This window comes from Prunus mume, linkage group LG4 (assembly GCF_029339155.1).
Source record: "Prunus mume cultivar Tortuosa linkage group LG4, ASM2933915v1, whole genome shotgun sequence".
In the NCBI taxonomy this organism is placed as follows: Eukaryota; Viridiplantae; Streptophyta; class Magnoliopsida; order Rosales; family Rosaceae; genus Prunus; species Prunus mume.
The window spans coordinates 19,367,195-19,382,130 of NC_142701.1; the positions used below are offsets into that span (position 1 = coordinate 19,367,195).

The 14,936-nt window shown below is 38.8% G+C and overlaps 1 protein-coding gene and 1 long non-coding RNA gene across 2 annotated transcripts; one reads left to right on the forward strand and one right to left on the reverse strand.

Annotated features, from left to right (window-relative positions):
* Positions 1-1,539: 1,539 nt before the first annotated feature.
* LOC103330050 (transmembrane protein (DUF872)) lies at positions 1,540-3,580 on the reverse strand. The gene is made up of 3 exons (XM_008232591.3): positions 3,441-3,580; positions 2,203-2,491; positions 1,540-1,761 (listed from the first exon to the last, which is right to left on the reverse strand). The coding sequence occupies exons 2-3, from the start codon at positions 2,468-2,470 to the stop codon at positions 1,682-1,684; spliced, it is 348 nt and encodes a 115-aa protein (XP_008230813.2). The 5' UTR covers positions 2,471-2,491; positions 3,441-3,580; the 3' UTR covers positions 1,540-1,681.
* Positions 3,581-11,298: 7,718 nt separating this feature from the next.
* LOC148918083 (uncharacterized) lies at positions 11,299-14,762 on the forward strand. The gene is made up of 6 exons (XR_016125849.1): positions 11,299-12,094; positions 12,193-12,317; positions 12,473-12,548; positions 12,663-13,420; positions 13,962-14,086; positions 14,280-14,762. It is a non-coding gene; the product is annotated as an uncharacterized LOC148918083 (long non-coding RNA).
* The last annotated feature ends 174 nt before the right edge of the window (positions 14,763-14,936 follow it).

A 14,936-nucleotide genomic window follows, 5' to 3' on the forward strand; every position in this document is an offset into this window, starting at 1 on the left:
TTTTTCAACTGAATATATTCCAATCATTAAATTAATTATTATTATTTATTTAAAAGAAAAACTTAACTTTCTTAGTGATGATTCCTATGAAACCTTACGTTTGGGGCTATTGTAGTGATGATTTCTATGAAACATGATCGACTAGGATGACAGAGTTGATTTGGATATACTAGGCCCGCCATTAAAATGCCTATGTCTCTTACCAAGAGGGTTAGCCTTGTTGGCATTTTTCAGTTCATCTATAAGGCGAGAAGAATTTGCATCTCATGAGTATAGCACTGTTTTGCTATCTCCGTGCAATGCAAGTTTTTCTCCTACAAGGGAAGCTTGGGCAGCAATATGTAAGTGGCTATTACAAAGATTCAAGCCTTGAACCCACAAAAATAAGATTGTCTTGCTCAACATAATGCGATAATCAAGAACCTTTTAGCATCTAAAATAGCTGATTATCACTATCTCTCTCTCTACTAGTCCCCAACCCTTTAGCGCCGCTTTTGGGGGGGAGGTGGTCTGCCCCTCCTCCCCTCCCCTGCTCTTCCTCCTTTTTTCTCCTTCCCCCTTTTCCCTCCTCTTCCTTTCTCTCTGTTTATCTCTCCTTGTTTCCCTCTTTCTTTTACTGTTTCCGCCTTACCCTCCGTGGTGATTTTGCCTCATCCTCTGTGGTCCCCACCCAAAATGGATGTGGTGGGTGTTTTTCCCCTAAGCTTTGTCTCAGATCTGGGGCTTATTGCCTCCACTTCGGTTTCCTTTAGTTTTTTTTTTCTATTATTCCTCAAGTTAAGCCTACTCTGTGAGACCCTTTATCTCCCATCTCTCCATCTCCTTTCTTCCCCAGCCACCTTCACTTTTCACCCTCCACTTCTTACATCTACACTCTCCTCATCTCTTTTATGCAGTGATGCTATACATCCATGGCCAACAACTTCATCTGGCCATTTGTTCTCAACTACCACCGTTTGCTTCTCGGTTCCTCGTCCACCGCTCTCGTTGTTCTTCCTCGGTGGTGTGTGGTGGTCCGTGGCTACAATTAAAGTGCATCCTGCACTTCACACTTGGATTATGGGAGAGCTTCCGCGCAGGTGGCCTGCTCACCCCCATCTTCCATTGGCCTCTTTGATACCCCCTGGTGTCGGTTACTCCTCCTTGGTGGTGGCAAATCTATTTCTGGTGGTGTTGTTGGCATGCTATGGGTGGTTGCTCCTATGTTCTAGATCTAGGGTTTCTTTGTTTAATATTTTATGGGCTTTTGTTGTTTATTTGGATTTTCTATTCTTGGGACTGCCATATGTGTTGGTATTGGGCTGCATTGGAAATGAGTTTTCTCAATTTGTAATGTTTCCCACTATTAATGAATAGTATTCCTGACCAAAAATAAAAATAAAAATGCGCTAATATGCAAGCATTACAATTTGGCTGCAAAAATATCAAAAACTTCTGTTTAGTCTTTGATTCAATAAAGCTGGATAAACAGTTTAATAACCTACAGGCTGAAGAACAATCCCAGTAGTACTATGAACTATATGTGTGCGCGTGGCGTGCTTCAAACCCAAACAAGTCATTAAATAACAAATAAATAGCAACACAAGTTACATATGGATCGTTCATGTGTTCTATACAATGTGGATTTTACATGAAGATGTCACCATACACATTATTAGTAAAGTTTGAAGACAAAAACGCCCTAATAGTCTGGAATGGAGGCGAAACGGTATCCTTTCGCACCTCTCCATGCATAATATGCAATTCGTGTCTCATAAAAGCCTGCAGCCATAAGAATGATATGAAATCAGTCAGTCAGTCAGTCATCAATCAATCTACTGAAACAATATGGAGTATTTCCATGAGTAAAGAATTAATCCATCGAGATACCCTGTAGCCAGATTCAGGAATATGGTTTAAGATTTAATCCACCATACAAAAAGGAAATAGTTACATCAAAGAGGAAATCCAACATACGAATAAGGGAATTTAAGGTCATATGAAGTTATCCATCCGAGATTTATATGCCATCTCCTCAAATTGAAAGATTTTATTTTCTTCATCTCTAATTGTGTGATAAGGCAATTTATAAGACAAATTTCCTATTCTTTGAATTGGTTCATTAGTCTTCAACTCTAAAATAGTCAGTCCGTAATATAACTTTAAGTTGTCACAACAGATAGGTAGAGGTAACGAAAGAAATGGAAATATCTTTTGACATACCTGGGAGGAAGGTGAGAATTCCTAGAGCCAAAAGGCCATAGGCTTGGGACAGATCCCCTCCCATGTGACCAGTGAAAATAAAGTATGAAAGAAACAGAAGCAATGATCCAAGAAAAAGCAGGAATAGAGCAAGGAGTATGGATTTCCATGGGATTTTATCAAAGGACTTCGGAGTATAGGAAAACCGAGGGTCATTTGGTTTTCCATAGACATCATCATTTTCATCAGTAGGAAGAGGGCTGTAATGAACATTGCGCCTAGATGCCATAACCAAAGTGTTCAACAAGACCTGAAGATAAAAAATGAAGTAGACTAAGCAGCGGTAAGCATCAAATAAGTTTTTTTTCTTTTAATAAGATGTACAAGGTTTAACCTTTTCAAAACAATAAAGCAAATGCACAATATGAATGCATATGAGGTGTGAAAAAGTTTAAATACATACAATTTGTTAACACTGAATTCCTCTAACAACTTTATTTAAGGTACCTTAAAAACGGATGACAGGAACTTGACATGCCTGTTTCTTTTTCTCATAATTAGGAACAAAACACGGGTTTCCTTCTCCCAGGATAAAATTGAAGTACAGAAAGGATAAATATAACCAATCACGGATTACCTTAACGGATTGTATACCAATAATGTATATACTCTTTTGAACAAAGAAATAGAACTCTTGATAAATAAGCTCGGGTAACAGCAGAGAATCATCAAAGTTATGCAAGAAGAAACAACTTTTTTTGCAGAACAGGAAAAATATCATGTTCCATTATTCATATGAAGAGAAACTTAGAGAACGATGACTTCATGTTCTTAATTATTATATTTCTTCACTCACATCTTTCCCATTTTATTTGTGGAGGTAGCATTCCAAATGAAGGATCAAATTTCAGGTACTTCAATCTGAAAAACCAACCGTATCTCCAATAACAAGTCTACATTAAACTTGTAAGTTATCAAGTTTGGGAGCTAATGATACACAAACATTCACTTAATTATGGTATGTCCAAATAAGCACAGATAAAAAAGATGAAGTTAATTTACAACTTGATAACTTGTACTAGATTACCAATTCAATAAAAGAACAGAAATCCAAAGAAGCACAGACACAAAAACAAAAACAAACAAAACCATTTGAAAAAACAGGACAGAAACATCGTATAAAACATGGGAGAGCCCGAATGGCTCCTAAAAACTAAACCCACAAACCAAAATCACAAGAATTTAACAAATCTACTAACCCAAGACTTGTCCTTTCAACCACAACCGCGATTGCAATCCGGCCACTTCTCTGCAAATGCTCTAACCAGAGATTGAAATTCAACCCTAGTCGGTGAAAAAACCTCCGACAGTTAACAAAAACGAGGGAGATCAATTGGGTTATGGTCTCTTTGGTTGGCTCAGTAATAGGCAGCGAAGAAGATTCGATGAAGGAGGCAGAAGGGGAACCCGGGTTGGCGGGCTCGGGTGAGCAAAATTAGCAATGGGCTTTGGGTGCCAAGCCCGCACGTTTACGTGTGTAAAGAAAACATTTTAGTTAACTTATGTAATTGAAATCCGTTAGTTACCTAATTTAATCCTTCTCTCCAGATGTCAATCCCTTATTGGGTTAATGATATATACAGCATTCAAGTTGAGAATTGCTTCTATATGTGATAATAATTTTGTTTATTAGGTCAAGAAGTTGAGAAAAGGGTTTACCTTAGCTCAAGAAGTGAGAAAAAGATTTGGTATGCATCTCCTTTTTCAAATTATGGTATTTCTTCATGTTTTTCTTTTGAATTGCTTGAGTGACTTTTTAGCTTCTGATTGATTGTTAACTGCAATTTGATATTCTGGAATCCATCTACAAACTTCTTGTTCAATTTGAATTAAGAAATTGGGCATGGGGGAGATGTGATTGAATTAGAGCCATAATATTTTTCTTGGGGTTTCATCGTTTCAGTTAGTTCTTTTTTTTTTGGGTAATAATTTATAATTAGGGTTTATGTTCACTACGAGTCTTTATCATAGTATAGAGATACCAAAAGTTTTAACTAGGGTTTCGGTGGGAGATCATGTGTGTAGTAGTCCTTATAGTTATATATAGTGATGTTGTAATTAAGCATATAATAGGAATTCATGGAAATTACAATTAGGGTTCAAGTCTTACCAACCTCTAAGGAAACAATCTCAACCTTCTTTGGTCTTCCTCATCCAAAATCAGTCTCATAAACCCTAAATCGATGGTGAACCGGCACACGTACCCCCTTAATTTTTTAGAGTATTTTTCCACTTCCTCCTCCTTCATCCCCTTCACCTCTCTCCTTTCTCTCTTCTCTTTTTTCTCTCTTTGACGTTCTCAATTGCGTTGTCTCTCATGATTAGGTGGACCGACATGCCGCAGTTGACAAACTTGACCTCTATACAGAAGACGTAGCTACTATATTTTTAAAAATTCCAAGCATCAACTAAGGAGGAACTGTCAACTGAACAAGTACGTGAATTCTTGGAAGCTAATGGCCAAAATTTGCCTAGTTCTAATGATGCTTGTTGATGCTCTTTTTGGGAGGTCAACTTAGATAGAAGTGGAATGGTGGATGATGGGTGAATGTGAGGACCTTCAGCATGTGTGTGAAGATTTGGGCAAGTGATGGGCAAGCGATAAATATAAAGAAGACAAGATATACGTGGTTCACCCTTAATGAATGAGCTACGTCCACAGAGAAGTATGTTCTCATTATAATAATGTATGATTACATTTGTACAAGGGGTTGGGCCCAAATATAAAGATAACAAGTGAGATGCCCAGCCCAGTCCTGAGGTCCAGGAAAGAGTCTAAGCCCAATGGTCTAGATCCAAGACCCTTTTCTAAGTGGAGAGTGGTCTTCTTTTATAGGTGAGGGGGAGTCTTCACTTCTTGTAGTTTTCCAATGTGGGACTCTTCTTGCTTTGCTTAGAGTTGTGACTTGTGGTAATGCCTCTTTGGCTAAGGTGATGATCTCTCAAAGCATGACACGTGGATGATCTAGCCTAGCTAGTTGCTCGGTCAGTTACAGTACTAACAGTAGTCCCCAAGTTCGCCAGAAGAAGGTACTTCTTGGTTGGGAACTTGTAATTTTAAGTGCACTAGCCGAGCAACATCACAGTTCATCTTCCAAGCTGTAGAGTGCACTGCCTATAGTCCCCCAAGTCCCTGGGTAAGAAGGACATTTGGAAGGGAGAGAACTTGGCACGAGGGTGCCGAAGGTGAAGGGGTTGTCGAAGGCACAAAGTTATATGTCACAAGGCGATGAGCTTAGGCACGAGGGTGCCAAAATAAAGCTTGCATATCGCAGAGTGATGTGTCTAGACACGGGGATGCCGAAGGCATAAAGCTTGCATGTTGCAGAGCTATGTGACTTAGGCACGGGGGTGCCGAAGGTGACATAAAGCTTGCATGTTGCAGAGCGATGTGGTTAGGTAAGGGGGTACTGGAGGCAAAGGAGATGTTGAAGGCACGACGGTGCTGAAGGGAAGAAATGCATATGTGCTAGTCCCCCAAGTTGGCAAGCTAGAAGTTACGTCCACACTTGGAAGGTATGACCTAGGTGCTAGGCTGAGCGAGAGTCGCCTAAGTCCTGTTATTTGACTAGGCTTTTGGCAAGGAGGAAGAAGAATGTGCGAGCTTCCAGAACTGTTGGTATCTAGGTACCTTTTTATAGAAAAATAAACTTGGGCCTACCAGCTTCAACATAAGAGTGATTTGGGGTCTTGAGGCAAGACTTTTTTTTTAGAAGGAGAGTGATTCAGTAAGAAAGTCGGGACTGGGCTCTGTGGAGTTGAGCTTTGGTAGAGGCTGAGTCCTTGAAGCTTCGGCAAGGAAGCCATGGGGAGCATTTTGTGAGCCTTTCAATCTTGGTGCATGGGCCTTGCCGTTCGGCAAGGTGCCCCACCTTTTTATTTATTTTTTATTTATTTTTAAAGGGTGGCCATGTGGCATAGGCTTGGGAAGGGACCAAGGTGGTTTGGGCTAATCAGCTTGCAAGGGCTGGGCCTTATGTGGGTTTTGGCAAAGAGGGTTGAAGTGAGGAAAAATGGCCCAAGCAGACTCAGCATGGCTTGGAGTTGGGCTCAAGAGCTGGGCTTCGGTAAGGCAAGTTTTGGCAAAAGGCTTGGCCTTTGTTTTTTTGTTTTTTTTGGGAAGGAGCGTGTGCACCCTCCTTATACCAAACCTGCCGTTCAGTAAGGTTAGGCTGAAAAGGAGCTAAGTGCTTGGGGAAGATTGATTCGTCAGGGTGGTTTTTCTATGAATCAATCCGATCGGCAAGGGTAGATTTGGGTCGGTACGAACTTCAGAGCTCGAAAGTTGTCTCCCGTAGTCTTTGCTCAACCGTTGCCGAACTGCAAGGATTGACTGAAAGATTTCTAGAGGCCTTGTTTGGGTCTTCGGCAAGGGTTGCCATTTTTCAGGTGTTGGTTTTGTAAGGCAAAGGGCTGGGTTTTGGGAAAAGCATGCGCATCCCTTTTATATCAGACCTGCCGTTTGGCAATGTTAGGTTGAAAGGAAGCTATACACTTGCGAGTACGGTCGAGTCGGCAAGGTCAAAGACAGCTTAACATTTGGCAAAGGTCTTGGTCCTCAGTGCAGGCATTACAGCAAGGTCTGTGTTGGAGGTTCGCAAGATCCTTGCGAACTTCTTTTTTGTTGCACAACCCTTGTCGTAATGGTGTCAAAATTTCTCGGCCAGGCTTTTCTCCTGCTCCGCAAGGGTGATTTGAAAAAGGTTTGAGGCCTCCTTGCCCACCGTTCGACAAGGGGTCTTAGGGGAGATCGTGATATCCCTACGGCGCCAAACTGTTGATGCTCTTTTTGGGAGATCAATTTAGATAGAGGTGGAATGGTGGATGATGGGTGAAGGTGAAGACCTTCAGCATGTGTGTGAAGATTTGGGCAAGTGATGGGCAAACAATAAATATAAAGAAGACAAGATATACGTGGTTTACCTTAATGAATGAGCTATGTCCACGGAGAAGTATGTTCTCATTATAATAATGTATTATTACATTTGTACAAGGGGTTGGGCCCAAATATAAAGATAACAAATGAGATGCCCAGCCCAGTCTTGAGGTCCAGGAAAGAGTCTAAGCCGAAGGGTCTAGATCCAAGACCCTTTTCTAAGTGGAGAGTGGTCTTCTTTTATAGGTGAGGGGGAGTCTTCACTTCTTGTAGTTTTCCGATGTGAGACTCCTCTTGCTTTGTTTAAAGTTGTGACTTGTGGTAATGCCTTTTTGGCTAAGGTGATGATTTCTCAAAGCATGACACGTGGATGATCTAGCCAAGCTAGTTACTTGGTCAGTTACGGTACCAACAATGCTCTTCTCCAAAGATGGTTAGTCATTCTTTGTTTGAGCATATGATCATAAATATATTATATATAAGAACCTTCAAATTGTTAGACACAATGACGAAGTAAGTAACTAAGTTTATTTGTGAGTTGCTTAATTTTACAACTTACAATTGTTTGTTGCATTGCAGCCAAGACTTGTTGTTCTATGGGCCATTAGGGAAATGCCCTATTTGCCATGAAAATAATTTGGAGTTCACCGGATATTATTGTGAGTGTGCCACTTGCATCTATCGCTCTAAGTATCCACCAAGGAAACGAGGGCCTATCAAGTACCCTATTAGCATCATGAAGCAACTCAACCCTCATTTCAACCTTGATTTCGACCCTCCTTATGTGGTGAATATCATTCAAATCTCATCCATCTATCCATTCATCCCATATTCTTCACATTTGTGTGTGTTGTGTAACTTTTAATATGTGTGTTTGGTGCAGGAAGATCAAGGGTTCATCGCTCGTTTTTGGTCAAATTTCTTTCAACTACATATACACGATCCAAGGGTATAACATCAACCTAACATCTTTTCTTGCATATATAATTCACATGAATTAATAATTTGGAATTAAATGGGATGGTTGACTATATTAATTGCAAATAAAGATAAATAAAGATATTAATTATTAATTTTATGTTGGTTCATTACAGTTTGCTCGAAGAGTGGGAATCACACTAAATATATATATCAAGACGAGGTGAAGATTAATGGCCGGAGGATGAACAAGAGAACTTTCTGGATCTCTGTATACGTAGTGGTTTTTGTGCTAACCTGCTTTTGTTTCTTCATGGTCAAACTTTGTTCCAATCTGTCCACACAATGAAGATCCCAATACTTTTTTGTTGAAAGCTTAAAACAAGTTTTCTGTTGCATTTCTTTCTCTACCATTCTTTAAATAAAAACTAGATCAGATGAGTGAAATACCATTTGTTGTAAATTGGGGATGCACATGCCTTGTAGGGTCGAGGGAGAAATTAGTAATGGACTGATTTGTTTGTGTTTTGCTTAATTAATTATTAATTCAAATTGGTCAAAGTTTAGAGCGTTTGTGGTTGGTGGATTAGAACAATTAATGAGTCAGTTAGTTGATGATTAGTTAGAAGGAATCAAATGATAAGTAGCTAGCGAGGATAATGAGGTGGTGGACATGGGGCGTTTGCGTTTGGAAAATGAAGTTGGAGGAGATAAGCTCAGGGTCAGTTTGAACCTAAACTTTCAAGAGCATCTTTGGATCTCTTGCAACTTCTACAAGGAACCCAGGCCTTATTTGGTGAGCTGGACTGGACTGGATATTTTTAATTAAAATGGACATGGGTCCTAACCATTGTTTGGTGAACTTAAATGTGTCTCGGACTGAATATGGACATGGGATCCATGTCCCAAATAACTGTGGCTCCAGAACCCAAGCTTAGATGTGGGTTTAGAATCCGAGTCTTTTCTAGAGAGCCAGCCCGCCTCTTCTCTGTCGACGAGCACACCTCTTCTTTCTCTTCTCCTCTCTCCTTTCTCTTCCTCTCTTTCTCTATCTTTGTGATTTTCTCCTCTCTCCTTTTTTTTGGGTTGAGCCCCCTTTCTTCTTCTCTTCTTCTATTTCTTCTCTGATGCTCCCTCATAAAGAAATATCATACTGGAAACAAATTTATTTTCATAATCTCAATCAGTTACAGTCCTACACTCCTTTTAATCTCAACTCACCTATGAAGCGGATACGTATACGGCGATACAATATGAAAGGCAATACGAAAAATATCTAAAAACTAGGATATGATACGGTAATTAAAAATATGGAAAAGTTGATAGAGGTCCAAAAATCCAACCAATAATTGGGTCTAGTCCTCGAATTATTGTTTATTGATACAAGTCTCTTGACTATTTTGATACGTAGATTACATTCCATATTTGACATGTTGATTCAAACTTTTGTATTTAACTGATTTGTATTTTAATTTTTTTTGTTCCTATTATATCCCTATTGTCTAAAATGAGTAAGATGAGAACTTATAGGCCATTATTTTTATTTTTGTTCACTATATGGTAGAGGTATAGTATATACTCTTGTAGATAAATTATCATATGGTGTAGGTATATTGTCATATTGCCTATTGCATAGGTATATATTTGGTTTTTTTTTTTTTTTCATATTTTAGACAATGAATAATAGTATTATATGTACATTTTTTTTTATAGGTAACATACAATTTTATTTGTCTATTTTTGTATTTGACTTATAGGTAGTCTTCTAATTTATGTTCCTAACTTATAGGTAGTACTCTAATTTATGTTCATGACTTGTAGATAACACAATTTATCACTAAGCTTTTTTCGTTACTAATAAGAACACTATTTACCTGTATATTAGGTACATAATTTAATGTGGGTGTTTGCTTAATTGATTAGTATAATATATGGGCCTTTACTTCAATTGATTAATTTGTATTTTACCCATATATTAGGTAAATACTATCAATGAAAGAATTCCAAATTTAAATTCTGAAATTTAATTACAAGTAAATAATTCATTAAATTTATATTTTCAATGTTTCATTATGTATCTCAAAGGGTAAAATCGACACAATAAAAAGAGTAATAAAAGTCAAAGGACCTGCATCTAAAACCAAAAACGCGTGTAGTAAACCCAATGACAACTAATCGTTTTGGATCTAGATTTAAGAACCCCTTAAAAATATATATTAATAATTTAATATATAGTTATCAAAATATTTCTAACATAAAAATAAGATAACGATACAGTAGAAGAAGAAGAAGTGTTAGAGTATGATCGTGCAAAGTAGACCTACGGCTGGCAAACTCTTCAAATTTTTCAACCAGCAACAATAAAGCTTATCCGTGCTGAAACAAACCACAAGAAAAATATAGTAACCATCGCTGATCACTGCAATTAGAAGAAAAGGACCCCCACAAATGACATAATGCAGGACATGAGAGTTGCAGACGCGATGGCGGCCATTGCAACTGCAGCATCATTCTTCTGCTCGTTCTGGTCACCAGATTGAGGTTAGCTTGCTGGTTCCAAGACCTTGATGATCATCTTCTGGCCTCTCTCGCAGTGCACAGAAACCCCACTAATGAAATAGAACAAACCAGGGCGGTCCAATGTGAACACGGTCACACCATTGTTGGAGAAGAAGATGGGATGAGCAGAATGGCATTTTTCGTACTCGTCCTTGGTCACCACCATCACCGAGTCTTTGTACGTAGTTGAAATCTAAGTCCAAGAAAAACAATATCTAAAAAATAAATAAATAAATAAATAAAAGAGTCCCGCCTAGGCTGCCGCCTAGCGCCTAGGCGCCCGCCTAGCTCCTGGGCGCCCACCGCCGAGGCCGATTTTTCGAAAATGACTATCTAGTAGTTCAGGGCAAGGCATCGAAGAGTTTAAGAATGAGTCCATGAAAAACAACATCTCTGAAAAAAAGACCCGCCTAGGCTGCCGGCTGCCGCCTAGCTCCTGGGCGCCCACCGCCTAGGCCGATTTTTCGAAAATGACTATCTAGTAGGAGCTCAGGGCAAGGCATCAAAGAGTTGAAGAATGAGATTCTATTGATCTCCGAACTCCAACACAAGAATCTTGTAAAGCTCAACAAAAGTTTGGATATGATGTTATTGGGTTAGTTTCACTGGCCCTTTATGTTTGGCTGCAATATCTTTCTTCAGTATTGTTGATAATGTCTGAGTTCTTCCTATCCTAGTATGCCGAACTCAGGGTGACTATTGATTTCATTTCTAATGGCAATGGGTGTATCGATTAGATCCAATGAGAAGAGCAGTGTTTGATTGGGCTAAACGCCTCAATATTATTCAAGGTGTTGCTAGAGGACTTGTTTATCTCCCCCATGATTCCTGTTTGAAGGTAATTAAGTAATATTCTGTTGGATGAGAAGATGAGCCCAAAAATTTCAGATTTTGGATTGGCACAAACCCTCAGAGGGTTGTGGGTTGAATCTCGATGATAATGTGCAGCAGGGAACGAAGTATTTCTCTTATTATGTATTTGACAAAACTCTGATATATGGATATCTCTTCAGATGGTAGACTAAAGCTTATGTATTCCGATCGAACATGGTGAGAACTGGAATCTTAACTGGCAGGCCCAAAAGAATCCATGTGACCATTATGGAACACGTGGACCTTTTTGGGGTTTGCAGAACTTCTGAATCTCCAATCCGCAAGTGTTTGAAACCTAAGTCACATGAGGAATGGAGCAAAGGAAACAGGACAGCAGGGTGTGTGAGGAAAACAAAATTGTTTTGTGAGAGTAGTACACAAGCAAGTCAGTCACTTCGAGAGGAAAAGGAGATGGGTTTTCGAAGATGGTACGGTTGAAACTACCATGAATATATCACGTCTTCGGATGCTGAAGAGTGCATGATACAATGCCTAAATAATTGTTCTTGCTTGGCTTATGCATATGTTAATAATATAGGGTGTTTGGCCTGGTCCAAAGACCTTATATACAGGAGTTTTCCTCTGGCGGAGTAGATCATTTTATTCTCCTAGACAGTACAGAAATAGGTAAATGATAATAATATTGCTTGCACAGCTTTAAGTATAAATATCTTTTCTTTCCTTTTCTGTCTCACACTGTTTGCGTTACAAATTCATTTTCTCAGATGAAGGAAATCGAACCAAGTTAATTGTCAGCCTGATCACAGCTATTGGTTTAGTATCTTGGGTGCCATGGTGTTTGGTTTGCACGGATTGCGAGCTAACCAAAAGGGATATGCAATTCATTTGTGTAAGTTAACAAAGAAATTTTGAAGGTTTTATCTGACTCAGTATTTGATTGTTATATTTGCCAAATCAGGAAAAGTCAAAGTAACAACAAAGTTCTTGAAATTGACTGATACTACTGGGACTTCAAGTGACACTCTTCATCTATAATTTTGACAGCATATTAATCGCTACGAACAATTTCAGTATCACAAACAAACTCAGGGAAGGGGGCGGATTTGGTCCAGTTTACAAGGTGAGTTTTTATTTTGCCTTTTCTCTTTCTAAAGGAAAATATCGTATCACAACAGCTACAATTCTATACAACTACAAGATAAGGACATGAATGCAGTGATTGATTTGTACGTAGGGTCTACAAGAAGGGAAGGAAATAGTAGTAAAGACCATCCAGTAGCTCAGGGCAAGGCATAGAAAAGTTGAAGAAGGAGATTCTGTTGATCTCCAAGCTCCGACATAAAAATCTTGCTTGGATCATGGGCTGCTGCTTCAAAGAAGATGAGAAGTTACTGATTTATGAGTTCATGCCAAACAGAAGCTTGGACACTCATCTATTTGGTTAGTTTCACTGGACTTTATCTTTGTAATTTGCCTACTTTACTTAAAGCCACAAATGAATTCACTTGAACTAAATGTTCAGGGCACAAGGAATCAAAATTATTTTCGATTGATACACATAATCACTGAATTATTTTCAATACACAAACAGTCAAGCAAGATATCCTGCAGATTTAATGCTCAGAACTGTAAACTGAATTGTATAATGCATTAGAAGGTAAAAATCTAGTGACAGTCAACGTTTTCATTGTACAATGCATGGGATATGTGAATGAAACTATTGGTTATATTTCGAATGTTCGCATTTATAAGATCCAGCAAGGAGACCTGAGCTTGATTTGGGGCAGACGCTTCAATATTATTCAGGGTATTTCTAGAGGGATTCTTTATCCCCACCATGATTCGTATTTGAAAGGTATTACATAGAGAGTTGAAGGTCAGTAACATTCTCTTGGATGAGAACATGAACCCCAAAATTTCAGATTTTGGATTGGCACATATCGTTCAAGGGACACAGCATCTAACAAATACTCAGAAGGTTGTGGGAACACTGTAAGCATCATTCCTTTTCCTATTCTTGGAAGAACATCACAACTCAGATTTCAATGTTAATCATATTGTCATTGATATCAGTATATTAGTGAATTTAATTATCTGGAAGCAGAGATAACATGTAGGAAATCTAGCTGTTCCATTCATTTTTATTTAGATCCTAGTGTACAACATCTGCTTAATTGCTTCTCTTTAATTAAGGTTTGAAGATTTTTCCTTGTTTATTTTTCACTGTGTGCTTTCTGTTTTCTTTTTCTTTTGGGACCTTTTAATATTCTGCTACTTTTGGGAAACTTTTGTTAATTTCCCTTTTGTTTTTTAGGGTTTTTAGGAGTATTTAAACTATTTTTAGTCTGTGGGTAGGGCATTATGTTATCTTTATGAATTCATTAAACGAGAAGTTTTCTCATATTTGGTGGATTCCAGGCTTCATTCTCTTAGATTAATCGTTTGATTGCCTTGTTACGTTGCCACGATCACATAGTTGGTGTGACAATTTTATTCATGTCCATTGTCAAGCTCATATCATTTATATGTGCAGAAAGAATTAATCTATAACAAAAAATTCTCCAAACAGTGAAAAGAAAAACAGTAGGAAAGGCAGTCAACATTGCTGTTCAACTTTACACGTGAAGGCCAATGGATGAAAGTGCAACTTTAGCCACTGTAAGTGTTTCATCAACTCTTATAAATTGTTTCTTAATGTTTAAGAGACGGCACTTGCCTTGCCTATATATAACGGAAACTCTAGAGTTGGTTTTGTTTTTTAATTTTCGGGTTCAATATATATTTCTTCTTCTTCTTCAAGTGCATGATGAAGTTATTTAGTGGGTTGTTGTTTTGTTTTCTGGGTGAGGAGGACGAGAGCATGAATTTGATCAATGAGTTGCCAGATTGCATCTTGTTTACACCATAATCAACCGAGCATATCCAGCCTCAAAACAACTAGCACTAAGGCAGACACGTCTTCCCCCCTGCCGAAGGAAGGCACTCTTCCAAGGTCCTGACACCTGCCGAAGCTCTCGACTGCTGAAGCTCTCAAACTGCCGAACCTAATCTCCAGGACACGTGTTACCACCATAGCGACTTGCACAAAGTCCCACATCGAAATTCTATACAAACCTCCCACTTTCATCTCGCTATAAATAGGGAATAGTATCCATGTGAAAATGAGACTTCTCTCCACTTAGAAGAGGATCCGGGTCTTAGAGCTAGACCCTTGGGCCTTGGACTCTCTTTCTTCTAGATCCCTGGCCTGGGCATATCACTTGTCATCTTTATATTTGGGTCCAACCCCATGTACAAATATAATCATACATTATCATAATGAGAACATTCTTCTCCGTGGACGTAGCCCATTCATTAAGGGTGAACCACGTATATCTTGTCTTCTTTACATTTATCGCTTGTCCAAACCCTCACACACACGCTAAAGGTCCTCACTTTCACCTATCATCCACCAATCCACTTCTCTCTAAGTTGACCTCCTAAAAAGAGCATCAACACATCTTGTCAA

Coding starts and splice junctions, on each gene's coding strand:
- LOC103330050 (XM_008232591.3), bottom strand. CDS start 2,470: ATGGCATCTAGGCGCAATGTTCATTACAGCCCTCTTCCTACTGATGAA. Junction 1,762..2,202: donor AATTCTCACCTTCCTCCCAG/GTATGTCAAAAG, acceptor TTATGGCTGCAG/GCTTTTATGAGACACGAATT.